The following is a 13,984-nucleotide window of genomic DNA, read 5'->3' as shown; positions in this document are numbered from 1 at the left end:
TAAATCTGAGTAGGTTGTGTGGTCTTTTTCACTGAATTTTAGGAACTTTTTAATTTCTCCCTTTATTTCTTCTTTAACTCATTGATGATTCAGGTGAGCATTGTTTAATTTCCATGTGTTTGTGGACTTTCTTGAATTAGTGTTGCTGTTGAATTCTAGTTTTAAGCCATGGTGATCTGATAAGATACATGGGGTTATTCCAGTTTTTTGCATCTGTTGAGATTTGCTTTGTTACCAGTATGTGGTCAATTTTTGAGAAGATTCCATGAGGTGCTGAGAAGGTATATTCTTTTATGTTTGGATAGAATGTTCTATAGATGTCTGTTAAGTCCATTTGAGTTATAACATCTGCTAGTTCCCTTATTTCTCTGTTAATTTTCAGTCTGACAGACCTGTCCAGTGGTAAGAATGGGGTATTGAAGTCTCCCACTATTAGTGTGTGGAGTTTAATGTGTGATTAAAGCTTTAGAAGTGTTTCTTTTACATATGAGGGTACCCTTGTATTTGGGGCATAGATGTTCAGTATTGAGATTTTCTCTTGATGGATTTTTCTTATGACTAATGTCCTTCTTTGTCTCTTTTGATTGATTTTAGTTTGAAGTCTAATTTGTTAGATATTAGGATAGCTATACCCACTTGTTTCTTAGGTTCATTTGATAGGAAAATTTTTTGTCCAACCCTTTACTCTGAGACGTGTATCAGAGTGAGGTGTGTTTCTTGTATGCAGAAGAAGGATGGATTCTGTTTTCATATACAATCTGTTAGCCTGTGTCTTTTTATGGGTGAGTTGAGTTCATTTATATTAATGGATATTAATGACCAGTGATTGCTAGCTCCTGTTATTTTATTTTTCATTGTTGGTGATGTTATCATACGTGTTTTTCACTTCTTTGGGATTTGCTGCTGTGACATCATCTATTGTCTGTGGTTTTTTGGATATAGCTGACTTGGGTTGGAGTTTTCCTTCTAGTCCTTTGTGTAGGGCTGGGTTTGTGACTTAGTATTAGTTACATGTGATTCTGTCATGGAATATCTTACTTTGTCCGTGTATGGTGATTGAAAGTTTTGCTGAGTATAGTAGTCTGGGCTGGCATCTGTGGTCTCTTATTGTCTGCATAACACTTGACCAGGATCTTCTGGCTTTCATTGTTTCCGTTGAGAAGTCAGGTGTAATTCTGATAGGTCTGCCTTTGTATGTTACTTGGCATTTTTCCTTTGCAGCTCTTAATAGTCTTTTTTTTATTCTGTATGTTTAGTGTTTTGATTATTATTTGGCAAGGGGACTTCATTTTTGATCCAGTCTATTTGGTGTTCTGCATGCTTCTTGTATCTTCATAGCCATATCTTTCTTTAGGTTGGGAAAGTTTTCTTCTATGATTTTGTTAAATATATTTTCTGTGCTTTTGAGTTGAACTTCTTCTCCTTCTTCAATACCCATTATTCTTAGGTTTGACCTTTTCATGGTGTCCCATATTTCCTGGGTATTTTGGTTTAAGCTTTGTTAATGTTTTCTTTGACTGATGATGAGTCTGTTTCCTCTATTGTATCTTCAGTGCTTGAGATTCTCTGTTCCATCTCTTGTATTCTGTTGTTCATGCTTGCATTTGTGGTTCCTGATCGTTTTCTCATATTTCTGTTTCTATAATTCCCTCAGCTTGTGTTTTCTTTATTGTCTCTATTTCAGTTTTCTTTTTTTTTTTTTTTTTGTTTTTGGTTTTGGTTTTGGTTTTGGTTTTGGTTTTTCGAGACAGGGTTTCTCTGTGGCTTTGGAGCCTGTCCTGGAACAATCTCTGTAGACCAGGCTGGTCTCAAACTCCCAGAGTCTTGAATAGCTTCTTTCATATGTTTGATTGCTTTTTCATGGTTTTCTTTAAGGGATTTGCTGATGTCTTCCAATTTTTTGTTTGTCTTTTCCTGCATTTCTTTGAGGGAATTTCTCACTTTATCTTTAAGAGCCTCAAACATTCTCTTGAAGTTATTTTTAGGTCATTTTCTTCTGCTTCATCTATATTTGGTTGTTCAAGTCTTGCTGCTGTAGGGTCTTTAGGTTTTACTGGTGTCATGTTGCTGTTTGTGGTGTTGTATGTGTTCTTACCTCTTCTACTCATCTTTTCCTCTAATAGGTGTGGTTGGGGCTGTCTGAGATTCTATTGATTAATCTTCTAGGTGCCAGTGAATTCAAGGCTCATATGGTTGTTCCTTGTGATACAGTCAGTGCCATGGTTCTAGTTACTCCGTGGGTCACTCCATGTTCCTGGAGGTCGCTCAGCACTCCCAGGTTTTGCTCCACTCCCTTGGAGTTTGCTGTCTCAGGCCTGCGCTAGCCTAGGTTGTCAGCTCAGACCTGTTTCTGTAAATGCCCCTGGTCTGGATCTGTTCCTGCAGAGGTCACTGGCTTGGGGTTGGTCCTGTAAAGGATCCTGGCTCTGGTCTACTTCCTCAGAGTTACCAGACTTGGGTACGCCCAGACCCACAGAGGACCTGGCTCAGGCTTACTCCCTCAGAGGTCCCAGACTCATGATCAGACCCGCAGATGTTTCTGGTTCCTGCCTATTCCCTTTGATGTCCCAGCCCAACGCCCAGACCCACGGAGGTCCTGGCTCAGTCTTAGTTCCTCAGACGTACTAGACTTACACCTCACACCCAGACCCACAGGGGTCCTGGCTTAGGTTTACTCCCTTGAAGGTCCCAGATCTGGACCCTCAGCGGTCTCTGGCTCTGGCTCTAGCTCACTCACTCAGCAGTTGCTCCCCTGTACTTGTTCTGGTGGCTTTCGCTGTCTAGGGTATGCTCTGGCCCAGGTTGATGACTCAGTCCTGTTCTGCCAATCTTAAATCGTTTTTTTCATCTCTTTGACTGCTTTTCCTTGGTTTTCTTTAAGGGATTTGTTGATTTCTTCTAATTTTTTGTTTGTCTTTTCCTCCATTTCTTTGAGGGAATTTTTTATTTCCTCTTTAAGGGCCTCAAATATTCTCCTAAAGTTATTTTTTAGGTCATTTTCTTCTTCATCATCTATATTTGGTTGTTCAAGTCTTGCTGTTGTAGGACCACTAGTTTTTTTTTTATTGGTGTGTTGTTACTCTTTTGTGGCGCTGTGTGTTCTTACCTTGTCTACCTATTGTTTCCTCTGAGTGGTGTAGTTGGGGCTGTATCTCTGGTGATCAATCTTCCCAGTGGATCCAAGATGTCAATGGATCCAAGGCTCAGATGGTTGCTCCTCGTGGTGCAGTCAGGACCATGGTTCCAGTCACCCTGGAAGTCACTCAGTGTTCCTGGAAGTCTCTCAGGACTCCCAGGGGTCATTCTGCAATACCAGGGGTCATTTGGGCCTGCTCCCACAGAGGTTGCTTGCTTGGGGCTGCTTCTGCCAAGGTTGATGCCTTGGGCCTGCTCCTGCAGAGGTCGCTGGTTCAGGCCCTCTTCAGCAGAAGTTGCTGGCTTGGGCCTACTTCAGCAGAGGTGACTGGCTCAGGCTTGTTCCTGTAGATTTTCCTGGCTTGGGCCTGCTCCCGCAGAGGTCCCTGGCTTGGGCCCAGTCCTGCAGAGGTCTCTGGCTCAGGCCTGTTCCCTCAGTGGTGGCTCCCTTGTACCTGCTCCTATGGAGGTCATTGCCTCAGGCCTGGATTCTATTTTTAAGCCAGTCTGTCTTTTTATTGGGGAATTGAGATCAGTAATATTGAGAGTTATTAGTGAACAGTATTTATCGAGTCCTATTATTTTGGTGTAGCTTTCTTGCCATCTTTTGATTAACTGTGCTGGGATTATTTATTCCTAATGTCCTCTTGGGTGTAGTTAACCTTCTCTTCAAATTTAAGGTTTCATTCTAATGATTTCTGTAGATCTGGATTGGTAGAAAGAAACTGCTTAAATTTGTTTTAACCATAGGATGTTTTTCATTCTCTGTTAATTGTGATTGGTAGTTTTGCTCGGTATAGTATTCTGGGCTGGAATCTGTGATCTCTCAGAGCTAGAAGAATATCCATCATAGCCCTTCTAGTTTTCAGGGTCTGCACTGAAAACTCATGTGTTATTCTAATGGGCCCCCCCTTTATATGTGAGTTGGTCTTTTTCCCTTGTGACTTTTAATATCTGTTCTTTGTTCTATACATTTAGTATTTTGATTGTTATGTAACATGAGGAGTTTCTTTTCATCTATTTGGTGTCCTAGATGCCCTTTGAACCTTGATATGAATCTCTTTCCTTAGGTTTTGGAAATGTTTTTGTATGATTTTGTTAAAAATATTTTATGTGCTTCTCACTTAGGCTTTTTCCCTTGTTCTTTATTATTAAAAAGCTTGGTCTTTTCATAATGACCCAGATTTCCTGGATGCCTTGACTTGGATATTTTTATATTTAACATTTTCTTTGACTGTATTATCCATTTCTTCTACCTGTATTCAAGACCTGAAATTCTCTCTTCCATGTTTTTTAATCTATTGGTAAGGCTTATCCCTGAGGCTTTTGTTTGGCATCCTGGAGGAGGCATATTTTCTTGATTATGGTTTTGTACTTGGATCTAGACATCTGGAGTTACAACATTTGATGTGCTTCTTGGTGTGTGTATCTCGTTTCATCATTGAATGGGTGTTCCATACTTTACTTGCTATTGCCCACTCTGGGTCTTAGTCAAATGTGCTAGCTGTGGTGGAGTCCCTGAGGCTCAGTCTAGCACAGCCACTGTGGGTCCCTGTTAGAGAGGGGTTCTGCAGGTTGGCAGAAGTCACAAAGGAATAGATGTACTAGAAGGAAAAAATAAAGGGGGTGGCAGGAAATTATTAGGAGCCTCTGGGTTTTCACCAAGAGGCTGAGTCCCTAGGAGATGGATGTAGGCTTGGAGAAGCGAAAATCTAAATTTTAAGAATATTTCTATATGCATATTAGCATCTGAGAAACTTACTTAGCAATATTGTCTTCTCTCTTATGATCATCTACTAGTTTAGGTAACACCATTGGGATTTAAAAATCATATAAATTTTCATTCTATGACCTGGAGAATTAATAGTCTTTGGGGTTACCAAATTAAATGTCTAATTTTTTGTATAGTGTCTCAGTATGTGTTTCAATTTGGTTTTAAACTCACGATCATCCTGCATCAGCTCCCTGAGTGCTGGGATTATAGGTGTGCATAACTATACTACATTGAGTTCGTTATTTTGTCAATTGAGGCATTGAAAGGTTAAATATCTTATATAAGGCATGCAAATATGTAATGGAAAAGCCAAGAATTGAAACTAGAATTCTTTCTTCACAGCACAATGGTCCTTGGGTTTCCATTCATCTAAATCTTATTTCTTCCTGTCCTCGTATTTTTCTAGCATTGGAATTGAGGTTTCTACAAAGGCATCTTTGAGTCAGATTTGGAAAGTTTGTTTTCTCCTCTGTTTCTGTAGTTTGATTCCTAGTTTCTCTTTGTCTCTTTCTTCTTTTGTTTTTCCTCTGTATCCCTACCAAGTATATCTTCCCAAAGCACAACCTTTATATATCACTTTCTTCCCCCTAAGTCTCTAGTAGCTTTTGTATTTCCCAAATCCTTATCCTGAGCCTCATCCAAATGAAAAACAAGATGGTCCCTTGCCCATCCAGTAATCAACATTGTCTTGTTTATAAACTATCCTGTCTTCCTCTCCCTGCTGTGTACTATTTACATAACACCCCCTGCTGCTTCTTTTCACTTAAAATCTACCTTTAAGAGCCAGGCACAGTGGCACACATCCATAACACTAGCACTTGAGAGGCTGAGGCAAGAAGACTATCAATTTGAGATGAGCCTGGCTATATTTTGAGTTCCAGAGAGCCTGAAATACATAAAGAGACCCTATCTCAATCCAAAGGAAGCTAATTATGTCTTTTACATGTTAATTAGCCAGTGTTGTCATGGGCTGGAATTCCTAGGCTGATTTTCCCTCCTTGATAATTTCATAGTTATTTGTTATTCTGTGTGATTTTGCTACCCATCTTGGCAGTTGTTTAACCTCACAGAAATTCCATACAGGTAGCTTACTATTTCATTTATTCATATTCATTGCCAACTCAAAAATTTTATTTTGTTTTGCTCTTTTTTAAGACAGGGTTTCATGTAGCTGTCCTCAAACTCATTGTATAGCTGAGAATAATCTTGAATGCCTAGTCTTCCTGCATCTATGTTCCAATTGCTGATTGCCAGAATGTACCAGCACATCTGGTTCAGTTTCTCTAAAACAGAATCCTAAATCTTTTGTGATCTTGTATTGGGAAATGGATTTTTAGATCCCCTATCATGAAATGAAATAAAAATAAATAATTCGTTTTGAGACAAATTTAAACATTTTCCTATAAAAGACACCACTAATGAAATAAAAAAAAAATAGCTGAAAGCATGGGAGTAAATGTTGGAGAAAAGAGATTTGCATTTGGAATATATAAAAAGAAATCTTACAACTCCATAAGAACAGCCACATTTTTCCAGTGGGGGAAGAATGGAAGTTGCTGTTTTTCCAGAAAAGATAGTTATATGACCATCAAGCATATGAAAAGATGTTCAGTATAATTAGTTATCACAGATATACAAATACAAAAATAAAGCGATCTGTCACTTTTACATCCAATAAGATGACTATACTCAAAAAGACAGAAAAAAACAACTATTGGCAAATAATTAGTGCTCTCAACAAAGACTGTGATTACAAAGCAAAGTGGTGCAGAAGCTTTGAAAATCAGCTGAAGGGTGATCAGTGCATGCCTTGAATGTGCAAGGTCCTGGATTTGATTCCCAACAACGTAAAAGGGGAAGAAGGAAGAAGAAGAGCCTAAAAGTGTCTCCAAAGGTTAATATATTTTCCATATGACCCAGAAATTCCATCCCTGCTTATATACCCAAGAGAAACAATGTATACTGGAAGTGAGACTGTAATTCTTGCTTGACACCTATTTTGTTATATGTAATTGTTATGTGTTAAAGTTAAAACCTTCCTTTTTATTTAAAAAGAAAAGGGGAGATAATGTGTGGTTCCCCTCTGTATGCTGTGAATACCATTGGTTAATAAAGAAATTGTCTTGGTCTATGATAGGGCAAAAGAGTAGAGCTAGGCTGGGGAAACTAAACTGAATGCTGGGAGAAGGAAGGCAGAGTGTAGAGACGACATGTAGTCACCGCTGGGAACAGACAAGCAGGAACCTTGCCAGTAAGCCACAGCCACATGGCGACACACAGATTAATAGAAATTGGTTAAATTAAGATGTAACAGCTAGCCAATAAGAAGCTAGAGCTAGTAGGCCAAGCAGTAATTTAATTAATACAGTTTCTGTGTGGTTATTTCAGGGCTAAGCAGCCAGGAACAAACAAGCAGCCTCCTACAACAGTATACAAATAGGAACACATACACAAATACTCAAAGCAGATTCATTCATACAGGAAAAAGGCACATAACTCAAATGTCTTATCAAATGATTAGTAAATATGTGTTGTGATATTTCCATATGATGGAGTATTGTTTGACCAAGAGAAAGAATGGCATACTGATACATGCTATAGAATGAATAAATCTTAAAACTGTTATGTGGGGTTAGGAATTTACCAGTTAATAGAGTGCCCACCTAGTATGGAAAAACAAAAATCCCAGAATAGCCAAAACAATCCTGTACAACCAAAGAACTTCTGAAGGCATCACAATACCTGACTTCAAACTCTACTGCAGAGCTACAGTACTGAAAACAGCCTGGTATTGGCATAAAAACAGACAGGAGGACCAATGGAATCTAATCGAAGACCTGGATATCAATCCACACACCTACAAACACCTAATTTTTGACAAAGAAGCAAAAAATATAAAATGGAAAAAGAAAGCATATTCAACAAATGGTGCTGACAAAACGGAATATCACCATGTAGAAGAATGCAAATAGACTGATATCTATTGCCATGCACAAAACCCATGTCTAAATGGATCAAAGACCCCAACATAAAACCAACCACACTGAACCTTATAGAAGAGAAGGTAGGAAGTAGCCTTGATCACATTGGCACAGGAGACCACCTCCTAAATATAACACCAATAATACAGACACTGGGAGCAACAGTTAATAAATGGGACTTCATGAAACTGAGAAGCTTCTGTTCAGCAAAGGATATGGTCAACAAGACAAAATGACAGCCTACAGAATGGGAAAAGATCTCCACCAACCCCACATTGGACAGAGGACTGATCTCAAAATATACAAAGAACTCAAGAAACTTGTCTTTTTTCTCTTACACCCAACTATGGACAGTTGCATCATTCTCTACTCTTTTCTTCCCTGCATTCTGTGTTCCCTTCATTGAATTGACATGCTCTAATTATTATCTGCTGCTGTCTACAAGGTAGCTCCAAAATTACCTTAAATCCCACATGCATAAAACAGAACTAACCAGTCAAGTATGGTGGTGCATATCTGTAATCCAAGCACTCAGGGTCATGAGTTCAAGGCCAGTCTAGGCTACATAGGAAGGACCCTGTCTTGAAAAGAAATATAGGGCTGCCACAATAGCTCAGTGGGTAAAGGCACTTACTGCTAACCCTGACAAGCTTATTTAGGTTCCCAAGACCCACATGGTTGAAGGAGAGAACCAACTCCTGCAAATCATCTGACCTCTACCCAAGTAGAGTGCCATGCACATATACACACACAAATAAATAGATAATAATCCTGAAGTCTTGGGATGAGGGTGTGACCCAATGGTAGACTGCTTTCCTAGCATGCCCTGAGTTTAATCCCCAGCACCAGATAAAACTAGTTTCAGCTGGGCCTGGTGGTCCGCGTCTATCATCCCAGTACTCATGAGACTGAGGCAGGAAGATCTCCAGGCTTAGGCTAGTCTAACTACATCGCACGAGAGAGAAAGAGACAGAAGAGGGGAAAGAGAGGAGAAAGAAAAATCCCTCTTCATCTCATCATTTCCCTTTTCATGAAGTGTTGCTAAAATCCCTTCCCAGAAGGAAACATAAAGCAGCATCTACCCTTCCTCCTAATGTCCCAGTCACAAACCCAGGCACAATTCTGCCAGAGTTCACTCTGGGTAATCAATCAATTTATTGGGCTTCTTTACAGAGCTTCAGTGTGGGCTGACGACTTTCAGGAGTGTGGGCACACCTCTCCCAACCTGCCAAACCTGAAAAGCTTTAACAAGCAGGGATGAGAGCTTCCCTGTAGCCATATAGGTCTCCCACCTAGCTCTAATCTTCTCTGGCCTCTGTATTCTCTAACTCCTCCCCCAGGCCACATAAAGCATTGCAGAGCTGTATACAGCTAAAGAAACAGCTGTATACTCAGGTTCAAATCTCAGACCTACTCTGCACAGCTATGAGAGGCTGTAAACCTTGAACCAGATCAGCTGGGATGATCTTTTGCAAAGGGGACGTAGTTGAACTCCTTAAAATAGTGGTTTCTTGGCTCAAAGGACAGTCACTGAGACACAAAACATTTCAGTGACTTCCCAAGAGTAGCTTGGTAGTCTAAGCTCTGGTGTGTAATGCAAAACTGTAGTTGGCACTTTTTTAAAAAAAATTATTTATTTATTATGTATACAATATTCTGTCTGTATGCCTGAAGGCCAGAAGAGGGCGCCAAACCTCTTTACAGATAGTTGTGAGCCACCGTGTGGTTGCTGGGAATTGAACTCAGGACCTTTGGAAGAGCAGGCAATGCTCTTAACCACTGAGCCATCTCTCCAGCCCTAGTTGGCACTTTCTTTGGGTCACCAACCAGCTCCCAAATAAAGACACGAAATTTATTATTAGTTATTATTAATTATGAATGCTCAGCCTTAGCTTAGGCTTGTCCCACTAGCTCTTTTAACTTAACCTGTTTCTAGTTACCTGTGTTTTTTCTGGGGCTTTTTACCTTTCTTTCATTCTGTAGGTTCTACTTTCCTGCTTCCTTTGTGTCTGGCTGTCTAGCCCCTGGCATCTTCCTGGCATCTTTTCTTTCTTCCTCAAGCCTAAATTCCTCCTCCTACTTACTCTCCCTGCCTAGAAGTTCCACCTATACCTCCTCTCTCACTATTGACCATTCAGCTTTTTATTAGACCAATCAGGTGCCTTAGGCAGGCAAGGTAAAACAGCAACGCATCTTTACATAGTTAAGCAAACATTCCACAACATAAAACAAATGCAGCACATCTTTCATAGTTAAACAAATATTCCACAACATGAAACACTTTACACTCCAGCCCTTATGGTGTCGTAAGTGTTCCACATGCCTTGTATTAACAGTTACATGCTACAACATATTTTAAATATGCATTGGTGTTTTGCCTGCATGTATGTCTGTATGAGATGTCATATCCCCTAGAACCTGTTTTAGACAGTTGTGAACTGCCATGTGGGTGCTGGAAATTTTACCTGGGTCCTCTGGAAGAGCAGCCAGTACTCTCAGCTGCTGAGCCATCTCTCCAGCCTCACAACATTTTTTACTATAAAACTTTCTTAAGCTTGCAATGAATTAATATGTGTCCTAATGCTTTAAGAGAGTGGCCTATTGAACGCAGAATTCCAAATGAATGTATTTCACTGAAGTACCACATTCGACTATCTCATGCCAACACTATTCTGAGGAAATGCTCAGAAATTTGATCCTGCATTTGTGAACTTGTTTCCCTTTCTTTTTTATTTTTTCCATTCAAAAATTTACACTTCCTCCCCTCCTCCCATTCCCCTCCTGCTTCCCCACTCCCCCTCTTCCCTCCCCCTCCCTCCTTAAGAGAGGGCAGGATACCCTGCCCTGTGGGAAGTCCAAGGCCCTCCCCGCTCCATCCAGGCCTAGGAAGCTGTGCATCCAAACAGACTAGGGTCCCAAAAAGCCAGTGCATCCAGTAGAAACAGGTCCTAGTGCCTTTATCAATGGCTTCTCAATCCGCCCCCATTGTCAGCCATATTCAGAGAGTCCAGTTTGATCACATGCTCATTCAGTCCTGGTCCAGCTGGCCTTGGTGAGCTCCCATTAGATCAGTCCCACCATCTCAGTGGGTGGACACACCCCTCGCGGTCCTTACTTCCTTGCTCATGTTCTCCCTCCTTCTGCTCTTCAACTGGACCTTGGGGGCTCAGTCCGTTGCTCTGATGAGGGTCTGTCTCTATCTCCATTCATCGCTGGACGAAGACTCTAGGGTGATATTCGAGATAATCATCAGTGTGATAGTGGGACAAGACCAGTTCAGGCACCCTCTCCTCTGCTGCCCAAGGACCTAGCCGGGGACATCCCCGTGGAGCTAAGTCTCTTGCCATTTTAGGGTTTCACTGAGAAAGTCACATTTGATTGAAGATTGGACCATTTCTTCATTCATTAATTCATTCAGCGAATGTATTGCACCTCTGTTGAATGCTATGCATAGTGTTGTACTCTGAGGATACAAAAATGAAACAAAAAAATCTGTATACCACAAAGAACTCAACAGGCTGAAGAAATAAATATATAATGTTTTTCAAAATGATGTGTTATAAATTATATTAGAGAAATGTAAAGCTTGCTATAGAAATGGAAAGAAACAACTCTAAATTTGCAAAGCCGATGTTTCGGCAAACTAGACTGCCTCTGACCAAGCTCTGCAGTGTTCTTCCCTATCACTGTATCAGGACTGTGCCTCTTGTCCACGTCACTCCAACAAACCCTTAACCACACCTTGGGAAGCCATTTTCCCTTGTGATATTAAGGGTGAAATTCGGGGCCTCATACGCTTGGCAAGCTTTCTGTCACTGAGCTGTCCTCTCAGATCCACGAAGTCATCTTTCTATGCTGATGCCTTGTTACCCCAAAGCTGCTGTGGGTCCTTTAAGATGAGAGCCTCCTTATCGTACTGTCTTATACATAGTAGTTTTTATGAATCCAACTGAAGGACAGCTGGGTATGATGGTATGGGTCTGTAGTTCCAGCACGTGGCAGGCTGAGGTGGGACAGTCAGAGGAACCCAGGGGTTTAAGAGCAGACTAGGCAACATAGCAAGGTCCCTGTCTTAAACAAAACAAAAGTGCATAAAAGCCAAGACAACACCCTTGCCACTCAAGAAGCGTCTTCCCAAATCTTCTGTCACATCTTTGCCCTCCAGGGCCTGAGCCATATTTGGTATGTGGCTTCAACATGAGTGCTGTCTTTGTTCTCCATCTCCTTTACAAGGACAGGGAAAGTTTCTTCTTATATTAATCCTTTTCACTATTACAAAATACAATGAAGAATCAAATATAATTTTGTGATTAGCGGAGTTAAAAACCACTGATAAGGCTTTAGTACCATCTTAGAAATGGGCCCTTTGTTCGTAGCTTAGTAGATTATCTTAACACTAAAGATTAATATTTCCTTTGCAAGAACAGAAATTCATTGTGGTCAGGGGAATTAAGAGACTCAACAAAACAGTTTCTTGACCATGTCAGAAAAGAAAACGTGGGGACTGAGAAGACAATTAGCTGAGGACAGCAGCAACAGGAGAGTCAAGCCGGATGCAGATTTTCTTCTGCTTCAGAAAGAGCAGGAATTAGTCTCTTTGATATTTTTTCTTTCAGTGGTAGAGGGCCTCATTGCCTTTTTCCATTTTTGTGTCACTCCACAAGACTTCACTGTGGAACATTCTACAGCTGCCATGCCGTCAAGGTACTCGCCTGCTCTCCAAGAGCGGTCTTTCCTTAGGGCTAGCTGAGCACCTCTTGTTTAATAGCAATGGGACATGATACAGTTGTTATGATCAGCAGTGACAGTGACAACTTTGAAACACTCACTCCGTTGGATTTTAGGAGGGCTACCCAGAAGAGGAGATTCTCTGGCTAATGATCAAGTCTTGGAATACTGGAATATTGATGTACAGCAGGAACATGTATGATTCTGCAAAAAGATGGGCTGGCCTGGCACTGGATTTCCTCAGCCACCTTGGCTCCCTCAAAACAAGCTATGAAGCTAAGGTAGGAGGGGAATTCTGCAGTAGGTGGAGGACTTAGAGGGCACAGAAGTCATGACAGGCTCCCATAAGCACATCTTACCTTGCTTGACTTGGGGGAAATCTTCATCTTTGAAGAGCTCAGTGATTCCATATCATTTCATGAGGTAGGAGACAAGGTAGTAATTTCTTAGGGTGAACACCGAGAAGAATGGGGAACAGCAAACACAGGGATGGTGAACAGAATCTGATCAGGAGGACTGCACTGCCAGGAGTGAGCTCCGGAAAGATGTATCACTGCCAGTGCCAATGGATGTGGGCCAGGGCTGACCTCTGCAGACAATGGCTGCTCAAACCCCAATTTCCCCAGGGATTGTTATTCTCAGTTTCAAGCGTCTAGACCATTAGCTAACCAGGGTAGGTTTGGGAAGGGAAAAGCCTTATTACCAAATAAGAATAAATTTTGTTTTGAGTACCTCCTCCCTTACTAGAGTTGTCTGTTCTTAATTAAACAGACCTCCTGCCCTCGGATTCCACTTTCTCAAGAGAGGACTGTGTGTACTCCCCAAATGGCAACTTAGACCAGACTTCGCTGTGGGTCCGGGAATCTTTCCTACATTACTTTTTTCTTCTCAAAGTTTATTTTCTGTCTTCTTTCTCAGGTGAATCTTCTGTATGTCAACCTCATGGAAGCATTAGATAAAAGGTGGGAGTTAAGATCTGCCGAGATGGCTGAGCGGTTAAGAGCACTGATTGAGCCTCCCAGGGACCTGGGTTCAGTTCCCAGCACCCGCACGACAGCTCGCCACCATCTGTAACTCCAGTTCGAGGGGTACCAGGTATTTGATGGTACCAGATCCCTGTGGGGTCTCTTCTGATCCCCAGGGGTACCAGGCATACACATGGCACAGGCCCATGAAATAAAATTGATATTTATTTTTAAAGGAGTCTATCTTTCAGTGAAGGGTGATGCTGATTGGAAGAGGGTGGATAAGCAGGCTGGCTCAGACAAAGTTGAAGGTGTATCTTCATAAGCTGTTGAATAGTTCAGTTTTTGCCATATGTTCCCTTGAACTTTTTGTTCTCTTAAGCACTATTTTTATGTTCAAT

At 41.1% G+C, this 13,984-nt stretch overlaps 1 protein-coding gene across 1 annotated transcript in view; it reads left to right on the top strand.

Moving 5' to 3' along the window:
* The window catches only part of LOC121444962 (testis-expressed protein 11-like), a 301,690-nt gene extending 287,998 nt beyond the window's left edge, over positions 1–13,692 (top strand). The window contains exons 28-29 of the mRNA XM_041646923.1: positions 12,735–12,899; positions 13,537–13,692. Of these exons, the coding sequence (XP_041502857.1) occupies positions 12,735–12,899; positions 13,537–13,692 (321 nt within the window). The remainder of the gene's footprint in view (positions 1–12,734; positions 12,900–13,536) is intronic.
* Positions 13,693–13,984: the final 292 nt, after the last annotated feature.

Source organism: Microtus oregoni, unplaced genomic scaffold (assembly GCF_018167655.1).
Source record: "Microtus oregoni isolate MIOR12 unplaced genomic scaffold, Mior012 000150F_ref0000365, whole genome shotgun sequence".
Classification (NCBI taxonomy): domain Eukaryota; kingdom Metazoa; phylum Chordata; class Mammalia; order Rodentia; family Cricetidae; genus Microtus; species Microtus oregoni.
Note: the sequence above shows the minus strand (reverse complement) of the source record. Positions and strands in the feature narration are given on the sequence as shown.